The sequence below is a fragment of the Anas platyrhynchos genome, chromosome 29 (genome assembly GCF_047663525.1).
Source record: "Anas platyrhynchos isolate ZD024472 breed Pekin duck chromosome 29, IASCAAS_PekinDuck_T2T, whole genome shotgun sequence".
NCBI classification, from domain to species: domain Eukaryota; kingdom Metazoa; phylum Chordata; class Aves; order Anseriformes; family Anatidae; genus Anas; species Anas platyrhynchos.
Genome location: NC_092615.1, coordinates 2804287 through 2819645, shown reverse-complemented (window position 1 = coordinate 2819645; position 15359 = coordinate 2804287). Strand labels below are relative to the sequence as shown.

The 15359-nt window shown below is 50.6% G+C and overlaps 1 protein-coding gene across 12 annotated transcripts in view; it reads right to left on the bottom strand.

Annotated features, from left to right (window-relative positions):
- PTPRS (protein tyrosine phosphatase receptor type S) overlaps positions 1-15359 on the bottom strand; it is a 150406-nt gene that overhangs the window by 7301 nt on the left and 127746 nt on the right. For 7 of the 12 annotated variants that reach the window (XM_072029079.1, XM_027471879.3, XM_072029080.1 and 4 more), the window contains 7 exons: positions 14587-14699; positions 12127-12174; positions 7948-8045; positions 5122-5245; positions 2180-2355; positions 1480-1599; positions 1199-1353 (listed from right to left, as the gene is read on the bottom strand). In XM_072029079.1, the coding sequence (XP_071885180.1) occupies positions 1199-1353; positions 1480-1599; positions 2180-2355; positions 5122-5245; positions 7948-8045; positions 12127-12174; positions 14587-14699 (834 nt within the window). The remainder of the gene's footprint in view (positions 1-1198; positions 1354-1479; positions 1600-2179; positions 2356-5121; positions 5246-7947; positions 8046-12126; positions 12175-14586; positions 14700-15359) is intronic. The other 5 variants (XM_072029082.1, XM_072029083.1, XM_027471883.3 and 2 more) reach the window with 1 other exon arrangement.

The window sequence follows — 15359 nt, the reverse complement described above, 5'->3', positions numbered from 1 at the left end:
TTGTGTCACATCCCCATGAGGGGAGCTCTCCTGGCAGACACACAATTACGACAATGCTAGGTAGGGAGCTTGAGCAAAAGGTTAGCACGACCTAAGGGCTTAAAAAGCATGTCTAACACTCAGATCTTTCAGCATCTGAGAAACGACTGATGTTGTAATGAGTTACATGCGTCACCCCTTTTCCTGAACGTTTTTGTGCATTGAGGTAACATCAGACTTGCATGTAATGGCATTTGTGAATCAGCAGGGCTCTGTGGGTCTGTGCATTTGCCACTGCTAATAAAGGGTCTCCTTTCACTATTCTGGTGCAGTGCCTTTTTTCATAAAGCCCCCTTGATCTCTGTTAATTAGATTGCCTAACACCTGAACCAAGCAGGTGACTGGAGCTTTGGCAAGAATTTAGCAGCTGATCTGGGAGCCGGTTCCTGCACATTGTGAGCTGACAGCTCTCTTTATTCATTTTCTGAGAGGTGCACGATAATTGCCATCTGCAAGGTTAGTGATAAGTTGCCCACTTACAAAGCCTGTTTAAATGGCATCCTCTAGGAGAGGCAGGATTAACTTCCCCCAGCAGCCTGTAAAATTCAGATGTCTTTCCTCAGTGCTGAGTAACCTGCAGGCTTCTCCACAACCTCCTGAGGAACACAGGGATTTATCTAAGTTGAGGCTGCAAGTGTTCCTCTTTGGGTTGGAAATTGAATTAGGGAATGCTACCTGCCTGCAGGGGCCTTCAGTTTGTCATATCAGAATGGCTGCAGTACTCAAAAACCCCCTCTTTCAATCAATGTCAGCTATCCTTTTGACAGCTCAAGCATCTCTCCCTCCCAAACACCCAATGCAGCAATGCCAAGCAGCTTCCTAGGTCACACTTGAGCTTCCTCCTTTCCCACTGTGACAAGAAACTACCCCTGCACAGAGAAACAGAGGCCAGAACAGCACAAGGTGCTTCCTGCTGCTAGTAAAGTCTGAGTAATTTGGAGCCAACTAAACCACTCATTGCTGGAAATTCTGCACTGAATGAAAACCCCAAGTATCCTTCTCAGACACTGGCTGGGAATTCACTTTACAGGACAGCTCTTACTGGCTGGGTACTCGCTAAGAGATTAAATGTCTCTGAGGTGCAGATAAACATCCTACAGACATTTTTGCCTCCCTTGCAGAGATCCCCATGTAAGAGTGCGGTGTGGGCTATCAGTACCTGCAGTGCACCACGATTGGACCAGCATCAGGGGGGTTGCAGGTTTTCACCCGTCTCAAGAAAGCCAGGAACGGGGTGGGGTACTCGGGTACACCGTGGTCAGGCCACGCTGTGAACTGGAACTGGCGGACCTCCCGCTTCTCACTGGAGCCGTTCTGCAAAGAGAGGAACACGCCAAGGGTAATGTGCAGAACCAGCACAGCACCGTGCCTTGACCGTGCTGGGTAAGGAGGAGAAGGTGCCTGTCTCTGGAAAGGAAACGGGGGCAGGAGAAAGCTCACCTTATGAAGGGAGAACGTTCGAACGCAGAATGTGGCCAACTCGATGGTGTCAAGTAACGTCACTTGAATCATTCCGTAGGTGTCCGTACCTCGGCCTGGCCAGTACTGGTCACACTTGATCTGGAAGACAGAAGGCAATGCTGAATACTGGAACAAACCCCGGACTGCTGGAACTCATCCCCAAAGCATCCTGATGTTACAGGTGAAGCTCACAAGGTTGCGAAGGGGAGGGAAGGTGCAAGGAATGTTTCTTTCCAGAGCACCGCAACAGGGAGACACCTGGCATGGAAAGCTCCTACGAAGGCTTTGGTGCACCACATCAATCACATCAACAACAGACTGGAGTCATCTTGAAGATGAGAGTGAAAGTACTGGGGCTTGTTAAACAAGAGAACTGAACATAAAGTCTGAGGTCTGCCAAACGATTAACTCCAGGACAGACCTAAGGAGCATGTGGTGGCATTGAGTGTCCTCTTCTCTTGGAGCTGCAACGGAGGCTGCAGCTTTCTGGGATGAATTTTTTTAGTATTTTTTTTTTGAAGGAATGAATCACTGAACTTTCAGGGTGCTGGCAAAACAGGTAGAAATCCCCCACTGACATAAACGTGGGCTGCAGATCAAAGGAATTCACTGTTCCCCAATCCTACCCTCCAGTCCCCCAGGACTATGACTAACTTGTCATCCCTCTCATGCTCCTTACCCGTGATTTCTCCTCCAGCTTAGTCATCATAACAATAGTAGCTGAGCGCTGCTCCCACACCATCCTCCAGAAGTCCCCAAAGGTCTCTGGTAGAGGTCCTTGCGTGGCAATGTAGGCATTCTGCTTCCGGTAGCCATCAATGTAGTTGGCATTAATGTAATCACTGCCCACAATTCCTGCATTAAATCAGCAAAACCAAGTCAGTGGGATGTGCAGGACAGGACTTTATGCAGCTGGAAGCTTAAGATTTGCACAAGAAAGTTAGAGAGAATTTCCCCTGCAAAACATGAGAGCCTTCATGGCTTGCTGGGTTGGAGTCACTGCAGGAAGACTCTTTGCAAATTCTTCCCAGCTGAAGTTCCTGTCTTGAAGGTCTGAGCTACAGGGAGACAAATAATTTCCTGCAGGATATGTTAGAGAGACCAACTATCAAACCTTGAGACCACACTCTTATCGGTGTTACTTATAGGAGCGAAAGTGCAGGCTTAGGGCTCTTGCTTTGCTGCTCTCACATAGAACAAAAGAAGTCCTTGTCCCAAAATGCCCAGGAGCTGGGTACCAAACGCATCTGGGTGATGCTCAGCATGGTCCACAGCCTAATTCCAGGCAGTGAGCTACAGCTGGACAAAGCACGGAATAAAACCAGGCTGGATTCAGCCAGTAAAGGCTTTGAAATTACAAGCTTTGACTTGCTTTAAATTACCCGCTGTCATTTTTATTTTTATTTTTTTCTATTTGCATAAGTTACAGGCTATTGAGTTACAGCTGCCTGCTCGTGTCCTTGCCTGACGGGTTTGATACGAGTGGCAGAAGGTACTGCCAGAGCGAAGAGGGTGATTGGGACATGGCAGGAGAAAGCTGCTCTGAAGTTAAAATGGACACTGGCATGCGCTGGTGTTCAGGTTCAGCTTTAGAGAGCCTCCAGGACTGGCACGGACAGTTTGCACTGTTTGGAGAGTTGGCCCCTTCCTAATTACAGCAGAGCGGTTGGCCGGGCTGGCAGGTTTCTGCTAACCTAAGATTAACTCGGTACAGAACGCTTAACTCGTGTCTCGAGGGGCAGCTAAGGGTGGGGAGCTGTACCAATATGAAATTGGGTTGCCGGTCCTCGTCCTGCTGGAGCAAAAGGCATCGCTGCTTCTATTGGCTAGGTATGATCCAGGCTGAATTGCCTGCCAGTCCTCAAGGGTACTCGGTAATTTCAGCTGCTGGTGGAAATGGCTTTTGATTAAATTTCTGGAGGGTTCCCTTCCCCCAGCCCTTCCCAAGCTGAAATTTCAGAAGGGAAGGTGGCTGTGCGGCGGCAGCAGGAACGTGATCAAGGCTGAGCTTCCGGAATTAATCTCCTCTCCAGCCCCCTCGGGTCCGCTCTGTAATTTAAAATGGTGGCCATGAGCTCCGGCAATGTTTTGTGCTGTGACAGGCCCAGTTACAGAGAAGTCACTGAATTAAAGCCACTACTTCTTCCTGACCAAGCAGACGGTGACAATCTGCAGCCTTGACAAGTCCAGATTTAAAACAAAAAGAAAGCAACAACTAATTCCTCCAACGCCTTTCATCTTCCAGCTCTCAGCATAAGCTACAGCCTGGTAGGAAGGAACAGAGCAGCCAGACAAAGTCAGAACCTCTCAGAGGCTTGGAAATTAAACCTCGCTCTCTTGTACTTATGCTGCCGTCAGCAGCTCACGATGCCACCGGGGCAGTGAGTGCTGCCTGCATCCACCCTGCCTCCTGCTTTCCTGAGAGCAGAGACCAGCCCGGTGTCCTTCATTTCTGCACTTGGGTTCTTCTCTTGAATGACAAGGCAACTTTTTAAAGACTTGGCTTTCCTTGGCTCATGCAATATTAATCTCAGAAGAAAAACAAGCTAGAACACAGGCGTCTTCACAATGAGAAATGCTTAAAATCCTCTAATGGCAGACAAGACCAATCCAGATTTGTGCAGCTTTTTGGCAGATCACCATGATCTTTTGTTACCTCAGGAGCAGCTCTTCTGCCTCCTTCGATCCCTCAGAATTACCTTGGCAGAGGGAGATTATTCTAGCAATTTCCTTGTCATGAAGGCTTCTGAATTAACCTTTGAAATCACCAGGGGGCTATTTGCATGTCCCATATCCTCTCTGCTCAGATGATCAGCTCTGGCAATGCAAGACTGGCCACAAACGCTTTATCCATACAGCACAGCCACACAAAATATTCAAGTCTCATCATCTCAGGTTATCTCAGAGGCAGCAACCAAAGCAGATCCCCTGTTAAACTCCATCTCCTCTCCACCAAAAGCCCCTCTTATCGTAGCATGCACCATAGCAACTCTGTCAAGAGCCACGGGTTGTGAAATGTAATGTAAATTTTCTAACTGCACCATCACTCACGTAAGAAGCTCAGAAAACAATTTATGACCTCTCAGGCTAACACTAAACCTTCCTTATTCTTAGCCTTTTAGGGGCCAGCACTGCAGTGGGAGCTGCATGCCGCGCAAGCTTCACGTCTGCACGACTCAGCAGCCTCATCTTTGCTGTGCTGCTGACACTCACATTTGTACAATTAGCCCTGTGCCTGCTTCTTATTCATCTGCTGTACAGATAACGTTCCACATCCACCGCCACCCGCTGCCCTGCTCCGCTCTCTCTGAAGCACTATGTGGTCTGAATTCTTCCTGTTCATCAGAAACGTATCGCGGGGATCTCTAAGTAAAGCAAAGACAGCTTCTTGATAAAGCAGCCTTTGAAATGAGAGATTGCAGCTCCAGGGAATATGTCAGTCACCAGAATTTAACAAATGTGTGGTTTACACAGGTACCTCTCGCTTGCTACCCCCCAGGGAGATGCTAAGGGAAGAATATAAATAGAGGGGAACAGGGAAGGGAAGAGAGCATGTAGAAGATGTTCCTGGGCAGGAACTTCAGCCTAGCTACCAGGGAGGAGCAGACGCTGCTACGGTACCTTCGATGGGCAGCAGGATGACGCGCGAGTGGTCGTAGGCGATCACGTTTGCGTAACGGTTTTTGGGCTTGTTCACTTCCAGGTTGGAGTGCTCCCAGGTGAACTGCTGACCAGGGTCAATGGACTGGAGGAATCGGGAGAGAAAACAGCAGAGTCAGAGGGGGGGGAAAAAAGCAGCAAATGAAGCTCCGAGTACCTTGCTCCACGTGGGACAGGTCACGGCTCTGAAGGTCTAGCTGAGGATGCAGCATTCACCGTTTTCTTCCCTCAAGAGCAGATCTTTGCTGTGGAAAAGCCTCAGCCCAGTGGCACAGCGTGCTCAGGTCCCATTTCCCTTGGCCCCAAGCACTCAGAGCAGTACCTGAGGCAATTCCCTCTCTGGCATGATGCAGTGGTGGCAAAAGCATCAGTGCAGTTTCAGGCTGCAATACAGAGGCCTCGAATCATACTCGTGCTGTGGCTGTACCGGAGTAGTTGCAGCCCTGAGCTACTGACACTGACAAACGGCAGGCAGTCGGGAGAGAACAACGGGGACAATCACATCAGGAGCTATTTGTGAAATGATGAAGAGGCTAAATCTGTGCACGGTTAAACTCAACAACAATTAAGAGGGCATAAATACACCAGCGAGTACCTGGGAAGGGAGATATTGAAGCGAGGATGAGGTTTATAACCACAGACACAAGCAGGATGGGAACTGCCAGGGAAAAAGGCAGCAGGAGAGGTGCAGGCTGCTCCATGAAAAGAGGAGACAGCGCTGCTCGGGACAGCAAGGGCTCGGTGCCCAGGGGCTCCCAGGTGCAAAGGGGGCTGAAAACACCATGGGAGCGTGGCAGGGGCAGGCACCCGCGGGCAGCAGGGAGGGAGATGTGCATCTCCCCGGCCAGACAGGGGGTAAGAAACCTGGCCCTGAGGGCCTGAATCAACACGGTTTCCTAGAAGGGATAAGAGTAAACAATAAAATGTGCTGGAGAGAAAAAACCTTCTCTGCCTGTCCTGGTGATTTATGCCAGGTTTGGTGATTTTTTTTTTTTTTAAGGTCCAGCTGTCCCAGATATGGAAATTAGGTTAATTACGTTTACCTCTAAATCCTCAGCCGGAGAATTAAATAAAACAAGGGCTTAATTCCTTCATCATTTTGCAGAGCCCTAGGGGTTTGCCTCAATTGGAGGCTTGGCAGGAGCGCGTCGAGTTCTGCTTCCCGCTGTTCGCTCTCCCTCTCCCTGCCTGCCCGGTGGGGACAGGGCCCCCCCTGCACCCACCTGGGCCCGTCCCTTTGAGCCTGCAGAGTTTGGCCCTCGCCAGGTGCCTGCTGCTTTCTGCACCCCCTTGCTGTGCCAACCCCAGAGCTCCCCAGCAGAGCTCAGCTCCGGTGGTGGGGGCAACACGGGTACAAAAGCGCCCGACACCAGAGTCCTCCCTTGCACTCCCGCTGCCGAGCATTTCTAACTAATGGGTATTTATACTGTTGTAATGTGTCTGTTTGCTCTCTATCCCTCTAATCTCGCCTCACATTCATTTCATTAGCGATGTTTGTTTAGCTCTGGCTCTCCCACTAGAGGAGGTTGCGCTGGAACGAAGCCAGGGCACTTGGGATATTGCATTATGCAAATCAGGCTTTGAAATCAGGATGGAGCATATTACCAGGCTGCTGCTCCCCTTGCGCCCCAATGTGGGGTGAAAGACCCCAGCAGAGCAAACACGCCTTCTCCACCATGCAGCCCCCCTTTGTGGGGAGCTGGGACTGCAGAGCTGCCTTGCACATGTTGGTGTTTGCAAGCCAGCCTGGGGAGAAAGCATCCCAGAACCAGCCTTTTGTTCAGAAAATAGCCCCTCGCTCTCTGCCTGTATGCAGAACTAGGCAGTCTAGACTAGTTATTAGTCTAAAAATATCAGGGTGTTTTGTTTTTGAGCACCACCACCGAAAATTTCAGTCGTTTGTTCAGTCTGCAGTGAAAGCAACTTGCAGAGACCACCCCAGCACCAGGCAGTTGCACTGGGATTTAAGATTTCAGCAGTGCTGACACAGCCGTGGCCAGGAGCAGGTTTGCACGTGAGCACAGCCCTTCCACTCTGGTGACAAGGAAGCCACGTGAAGTAGCAGCAGTGGTGACGTGGGGCCACGATTCTCTTCTTTCCCCCCTCAGTTTGCCTTGGGATTGGCCCCACCTGTCAGAGCACCTGCAAGGTGGCAGTTTTACCGACTGGAGAACCACTGGAAATGCACATCCAGCAACCACAGCTCTGCCTGGCTGCTCATCTGCAGAGCTCATTTCAGTACCCAAACATTAGCAGGAAGGAGAAACGAGAGCACAGAAATCCCAGACAAGACAAGGAAGGCACAAATCACCCCGTTTCCTCAGTTTTGGTTCAGTGACTGCTGATCGTGTCAGCTGGGGATGTGACTTACCGGTCATCCCTCCTAACTGAAGCTATCTAGAACCACGGATCTCATTCCCTAGCTTGATCCTCTGCACGTTCAGCAGTGAGACAGCCATTCTCAAGAAGTCCCCATCCCAGCTGTCTAAAACATCACCTTCCAGAAATACATTCCCTCCTTCACGAAGGGAGCTCAGGACCCTGCCCAAGATGCCCCCTCTATGGCCAGGAAAGTCTCACAGCTCAAGTGTCTTCCTCTTTTGCTATCTGGAACTGAACCTAGGAAAACACTGAGCAAGTATTTCATTTTAAATTTGCAAATGACTTCTCTATTTCAACTGACCATACCCTTAAAATGAAACTCTGTTTATCTGGATGAGGGCCTGTCTGAATTTCCTAATTTCCTGGCTCTGCAAACCCATGCACAGCACTCACTCTTGCTCATACCTCATACTCTTGGGATAATTTCAGGTTATCATTAGCTTTGAGATGCTCTGTGTGTTCAGCCAGCTCGGAAACAGGGATTGGTGGGTGGCTGAGCATACCTAAAAGACAAGACAGCAGGAAAAGAATCTCATTTAATAATAACTAAAATTCACAACGGTTGCACATTTTATAAGAAAGAAGAAACAAGAAAAGAAAATAAATTACAATGTAAGATCTGCAATGAAAGTAGGGAGGTTAGAAGAGAAGAATTCAGGGCTCGAAATTGTGTCCTTGGAAGTAAAAAAAAAATTAAAAATCAAGGAAATAAAAAAACAGTAACATGAGTGTTTCCGTGATGGCCCCATTTTCAATGTGTAAATCAGAGCAAAACAAAAAGGAAAATCCAAAGAGCAGATGCATGTTAGCAATTCCAATAGTGGACTTAAAATGAGCAAACGCTGCCAGAGGAACCTACGCAGCAAATGTTACAGCACCCGCAATGATCATAAACAAACTCCAACACAAAAGAAGGGAAGGGGCAGGGATCCAGCCACCCATGGCGATGTGGGGCAGGGGGAGGGAATGCAGATGGGAGGAAGCAGGGGAGGCTTTTCAGGAATTGTCCTTTGCACAACGCTGGCTCTGTAAGCTTCTCGGTGAGCTCATGGGCACAGTGGGGTTAGCATTCAGGGCTGCAAGAGCGCAGCCAGGTAGGGAAAAGTCAGGTGCTGGCTCCTCTTGCTGCTCCTGGGCTGCAGAGGATGCTGTAGAGCACAGCCCGCAGCCCACCGGTGCTGCTCTGTCCTCACCCTCCCTTTTCCAGCTGTAGGTAGGATGTACCGACCTGGCCGGCCACCTCTGCTGGGCATTTGTTCATTACCTTTGTGACAGGGGGACAAAGATCCTCCTGCCCCTTTCTCAGTCTGTGGAATGGGAAACAATTTGCTGGGGAGCCCGATGCCTCATGGCCCCAGCTCCCCTGCAGTTTTAACCAACATTACTTGTGCTCTTACTGAGGCTGAGCTGCCGAAGAGCAGACTCGGTCTTCTCTAAGGTCCTGGCAGCGAGGGCCACGCTACACCAGCCTCAGGGCACATCTCAGCCACAAACGGGACTGAGCACCAAGGCAGAGCTGTCTGTGTGCCTAAAGGCAGAGCTGTCCGCGTGCCTGCAGGACGATTTGCACAACCCGCTCCAAGAGGAGCGGCCGGAGCTCTGCAAAGAGCAGGGATCCTTCCCGTCCTACCCTCTGCAGTAGCTACGCTACCAATCAAGGTGGAAAAGCTCTCCATGCTTTGCTCATCTGCATTGGATCGTGTTTTTCCAGAGGCTTCCCATGCTGTCTGCCAGGCAAGGAGAGCAGCATGCCGAAAAGCCCTGGGCAGTGCCCCCAATGAGAAGGATTCGGGGTGGAAGAGATGGAAGCCAGGGAGAATTTCGAGCCCCGTGGGTGTTGGTGTGTGACAAAGCAGCGGCGGTGGCAGCAGCATGGTCAGATACTCTGAAATATCAGCACAGAGATGGCAAAGCAAGCATGACGTCCTCAGTTTTACAGTGAGTCCTCGAGAGACGCTGCCTCCCCCAGGCCTGGGGACGGGATGAGTCTGCCACAGAGCGGGGAGCTGAGCCACCACTCCAACGTTTTGTTCTAAGCTAACTAGGTGTCTATTTTCAGCACAAGGAAGCGTGGCTGAAAATAGAAGGGCTGGGGGGAAATAGACCAAAAAAAGCCCACAAAAAGAACCCTGAGGTGTTCTGGAGGCTGTGTTGGCTGCGCTCTGTTTTGCTGGTGATCAGGGCAGAAACTCTCCCAGCTCACGAAGGAGAAGTTCCCACTCTTGCTGTCCTGCAGCCTGTTCCACCTAGAGAAGGATTTCTCCTTGGGTTCCCACTGGAAGGTGGCAGCCATCCACCCCGCACCCAGCACTGGGTGCAGGCTGGGGGCTTGTGGAGGAACTGGTCACCTCTCTGCCCTCACTGGGAAGGGAGGACAGTACTGGGATACCAGAGGTCAAAGCACGTTAATATTAGGAACAGTTTGCCCAGTTCCCATCCTTCTGCCTCTGAACGTAAGGGCAGCAAACGTACCTTGAGCTGTACCACTACAGCAGAGCCCAGCCCTACTCAGAACAACTTCTGGCACCTCAAGAAGTCTCCAGCTCTCTGCGGGTCGCCCCCTCACTGACTCCTTCCCAGCTGCCACACCTGACTGCTGCAAAAACCTCCATTATTTTGCTGGTATGTGATTAGAAACACAATGGTGTATATAAAATCCCAAACAGTGGACATGAATGTTATAAGAAAAAAAAAAAAAAGCTAACATCAACCAGGAAATCCCATAAAAACAAGCAAGCAAGGAAAAAAAAACATCAGGTGAGATGCTCTTTGGCTCTGAAGTCGCAGAGCACTGCGTGTCCTTCCCTTCGAGCACAGGGGCAGCACGGGCAAGGCCTGCTGTGCCAGTCTGGAAAGAGACTTCATAAAAACTTGATGAAAAATCATCAGTGGGACCAGCTTCTGAAAACCATCTCTGCCTCCGTGCTGGGGAACATCCTGCCCCCGCCTCCCACCTGCTGCGAGCAGACACTGGCTGAGAACTTGGCTGATGGGAACTTGCCTTGTTTTGCTGCTGCTAAGGACAAAAATCCCCTTGTCCGATTGATTTCTAGGATTCTTTGTAATAGTAATAATAATAAAAAAAAAAAACAACGGAAACCTCTGCAGTGATAAACACTTTCCTGGTCAAAATGCCAAGTATATCGGGGTTCCCATTAGGTCCAGGAGGCTGCTATGTCCGGCTCTGCTGTGCCAGCTGCAGCAGCTTCTCTTTTGTCTGCTTTCATTCCCTAATTCTTTTTAGCCACGAAGGGAAATGGCTCACGGGTTCCTCTGCTCAGCTCATGGCTACCTGTGGGGCTGCCACCCCGCCACCTCCCGCAGCAGCCAGGATGGCAGAGGGAGTGCTGCCATGGGCGGAAGGATCAGCGTGGCTTAAAAAACACACAGAGCCCTCTGTGTCACCATAAAGGGGGTGACGGAGGTGGCAGGTGGACTGGGACAGCACTGGCAAGAGTATTCAGCACCAAAGAGACCAGTGCTGGGATTCAAGTATTCAGAAAACTGCCCCAGCCCTCGCGTCTCTGAACACAAGCAGCATCCGTGGTTCTTCACATTTGTCAGCTGAAATCTCGTATCTATTTCCCTGCCCAGCATAAAAAAAAAAAAAAAAAAAAAAAAAAAATCAAACCAGCACCACCCAGCAAAGCTGGGATCTTGGCTTCTAATGGGGATGAAGTCTTTCAGCGCCGGTCTCATCTACCATTTCAATCACTTGAATCTCTCTAATCTTCTCACAAAAGACTTGATTCTCTGTGCACCAGCCAACTCACCAGAAACGTCACCCTAACAGCTGTTCCACGGGCCGGAGCCCATTTATCCTTGCAAAATAACCGCGGCTGGATGGCACTCCGTGCAAAACCCACGGGTGTGGAGGACCATGGAGAGGCCTCTGGGCTTTGTGCGCCTGGAACAAGTCAGTGCCAAGGAACAGACACCTGCCACAGATGGAAAATGGCTCTTGTCCTCGGCAGACATGGAAAGGTGCCTGCGTGGCTCTCTCCAGAGAGAGAGGAGGTCGTCAGCTGCTGCCACGGTTTCTTCCTTCCCCGCGTTACAGAGCGACGAACACAACACCACGGGCACGCACGCACACAACGCTCACACACTGCTGCACAAAAGGTTGCTTTCTGCCTGTGGATAAGGACGAGGGACATTTAGGCAAGCTTCTGAAATGAAACATCGTCGACAATGGGGAGAAAAAAGAAGCCTTGAAACCCCCGTTTTTCTCCTGACAAAGCAAAAGAGCCACAGGAGGAGGGACAGTGTCTCACACCGCTACCGGGGGCTCTGCTCTTGTGCTCCTGCTCCTATCCCCGTCTTGCAAGAGGCCTGTTGTTTGGTACTGTAAAACTGGAAGCACAGTTCAGACAAACAGATGGCACAGAAAAGGGATGAGATGGGCAAACACTGCGGGGATACAGAGAGTTCAGCAAAAAAAAAAAAAAAAAGAAAAAGAAAAAAAGAAAGCAAAAAAACAAAACAGGAACAAAACGGAATCGGAAAGGAAAGCGACAGAAGAGGGAAAAATAATTATGGGGGATAAAATGAAACCAACAGGAACAAAAACACACAGGAACTAACTTTCAAAGTCAAACTCAGGGTCACTGAGAGGGCTGCTCAGACCAGAATCTGCAGAAAACAGTAAAAAAATAAATAAATAAAATATACACTTTTTAAAAAATCTCATGCTAATAAAAAAACGAAAAACAAAACAAAAAAATCAACATAAATCTAAAGAGGAAAAGAAAGTTATTCTTTGTGCTGATTAGGCAAGGACAGGATCACTAAGATGTGCTGTTCCCTCGAGATGCTCATGCACTCTCCTGTTCCTGTGTCCCCCCCCCCTTTTGTTTTGCTGCTGGGGACGGGACAGAGACCCTCTGCGTGCTGCCCCCTGGGACACCTGCCTGGAGAAGAGCCCACGGGCCACTCCTAAGGCACTGCAGACTCAATTCAAATATTCTGCATTTCTCCCACCTGCAGACTGCACCACAACCTCCCCGTAATCACCAACACACCCCCAGTTCTGCATTCCCACCCGTTTCCATTTCCACCCGGCTGCTATTGAAGCTGTGCGGGAGGCGGGTGACCAGCTCTCCCAAATCCCTTCAAACCTCATCCTGCTTTACAAACCCAGGAGCACGGTAAACCAGCCAGCTTTGGCTCGATAACCTTACAAAGAAAAGTTGGCAGCGTCTTTTTAAAGCTACACGGGACAAAAACTGGCAGTCTTTTGAGATCTGCAGACCTTTGCCTAGCGGAGGCTGAATGGCAGGCTTGTAGGTCTTGGCTACCTTCTACGAGCCTCTTAGGTCAAGAATTCAGAGGTAAAGCATGACCAGAACAGCACGGGCAACATGAGACAGGCTCAGTCACCTCCTGATCTCAGTATCTGGGGCCAGGGAGTGCCTCGTCCTGAGCTGGCTCCGCAATCCTGCGAGGATGGGGAGAAGCACTCAGGGAACACCCAAAGCAGCACTCCCAGCTGCTTCTGAGCATCCGGGCTAACCCAGATGGCCACAATCCTGTATCTTTGCTTTTATCCCAGCATCGGGTTCACATGGCAGAGCGCAGCTCCTTCTCCTGGGTCTCAGACCCAGCAGCCAACCTGAACACTCCCACGGGGAATTCTTCTTTGTACCCAGGACGTATCAGGGAACCCAGCCCCCTGCGAACTGCTGCTGAGCTGCAATGGGGACCCTCAAAAGAAGTTGCTCACACAAAGGGCAGCACAGCTGGGACAGCAGGATCCTCTCCAGCTTCCCAGGCAGTGCCCTGCTCAGTCCCTTGCGTGCTCAGGGAGACAGAAGCCTGCCCTCCTGCTGCAGATCTCTGACACCTTCGGACTCTCCTGCAAGAGCACCTCTGGGTAAGAGCTGATTTTGGGACCCAGCTGCAGTTCAGCTGCTCTGCATTCAGTCCCTGCACGCTGGATTAAACCCGCTTCCATCCCTTAGCTGAGACTTAATCTTCCTAAGCCTGGACTCATACCAATGGGTTGTTCCTAGCTTTCTGATATGAAACACTCAGTTCAGTGCTGCCCCAAAGATCCCTGCGCTCTGGGCACCTACCAACTCGCCAGTCTCACCCTAAGAAAAGTCAGACAACGCTAAGGACAGGACTGGGATGGGAAGGGGAAACAGGAGCTGCAGAAACATTACTAACAAGCACAAAACAGCAAAAATAAAAAAAACAACAAACAAACCGAAAACAACAGCCAGCCCCCAAAAGCACAACAAATTCCCTTCCAAATCCTCCAGCACCAGGAATTGGGAAGCAGAGGTGCGTACCAGTGCGCAGGCACCGCTCAGCATCACCACCTGTGTGTCCGAGGATGTGCCCGGGCTGGGCTGTGTCACTGGTGGCTTGCAGAGGTGCCATGCAGGCAGCTTGGGCATGCAGGTACGTGGGGACACCCATGTGCAGAAGGGAGGGTGCAGCGGGCCTCTCCGGCCAGGAGTTAGGTGCAGTGCCACGCTAGCTCGGCAGCTACGCTACCCCAGGAGATGCTGCCTCGTCTGCACGAAGCACCCAGCTGCCTTTCTCTGTCCTCACAACCTGCAGGGCAGGCCTGGAGCCTAAGGGGAGCGTTTTGGGGTGTGTGCAGAAAGCACCTGTTACAGGTGTGGGTGAAGCGGTGTGTGCTGGGCAGCCTGCCATGCTTCACCTTCACACCCCAGGGCTCTCCCAGCACGAGGCACGGCGCCGTGATGGTCAGGCAAGCACGGCACGGCCACGGCACTCGCAGCTGTGTACTTAGCCCAGAATGCAGCGATTTAGTTGGATTTGCAGAAAAGCCCTTCTTCCTGCCCCGCAATTGCTGGGTGGAGTCTGCAAGGCCTTTGTGGTTTCCCAGCAAAGGTTTCTTGCAGCAGTCTTGCTTGGCACAGACAAGGCTGGAGGTTCCTTGGCTGCATCCCAGGTTCGTTCTGGGTCTCAAAGGCAGCAGCTCGGCAGCAGCCTGGCAGGAAGGGGCTGAGGAAAGGGCAGTTGCTCCGCTCCTGCCTTCCCAGGGAGGGAGGCTGGTTTGCAGCTGGTTACCTGGAGTCTGGAAGTTGATGCGCCTCATTTCCACAGGGTCCTTCGGGTGGTGCGGGGTGATCTCAGCGTTGTTCAGGAGGCATTTTGTCCGTGGCTCTGAATCTTTCCGTTTGCTTAAAAAAATAAAAATAAAAAATAAAAAAAAAAAACAAAAACAAAGCCTCTTAGCTTACGGACCTCTTAGTCTTTTCAGCTACACAGGCCACACTGAGGCCTGAGTGTAGCTCCCACATAAATCAGGGCCAGGTACAGCCACATCCTGAACAAGGGTGTAAATTACATAAAACACATCAGAAAAGGGGTGAGGTTTGGAATGTCTTGTTGGTGCAGTATTTGATAGGATTTTACAAGTGCCCAGCAGCTTTCAGCCAAGTCTGGAAGTTTCCCCTTCACACAGCAGGCGTACAGATAAGCAACGAGGAGCAGCTGAGGTACCATGAACTCACACCTCAGCCTCCCTGAACAGCCTCCCCTGAACTCTGCAGAGCTCTGCAAGTAGAAGTGTTCCAATTCTGGCCAAGCCACTTGCAGCCTGAAAGAACTAGAGCCAACATAATCATTTGGAAAAGTACAGAATCTCCTGGTCGTGACCTTGGACATGAAGTACTGCTATTTCTCTGTTGGCTTGTTTGGAGTTCTCAGTGCCTTGCTGCAGACAGCGAAGTCAGAGCAGTGGTTTTCAATCTTTTCTGATCTACAGAACCCTAAAAATCTGGTTTCAAAACCAGCACAGACACATCTTCTCCGATCACAGCTGTGCCTGCTGTGATCTC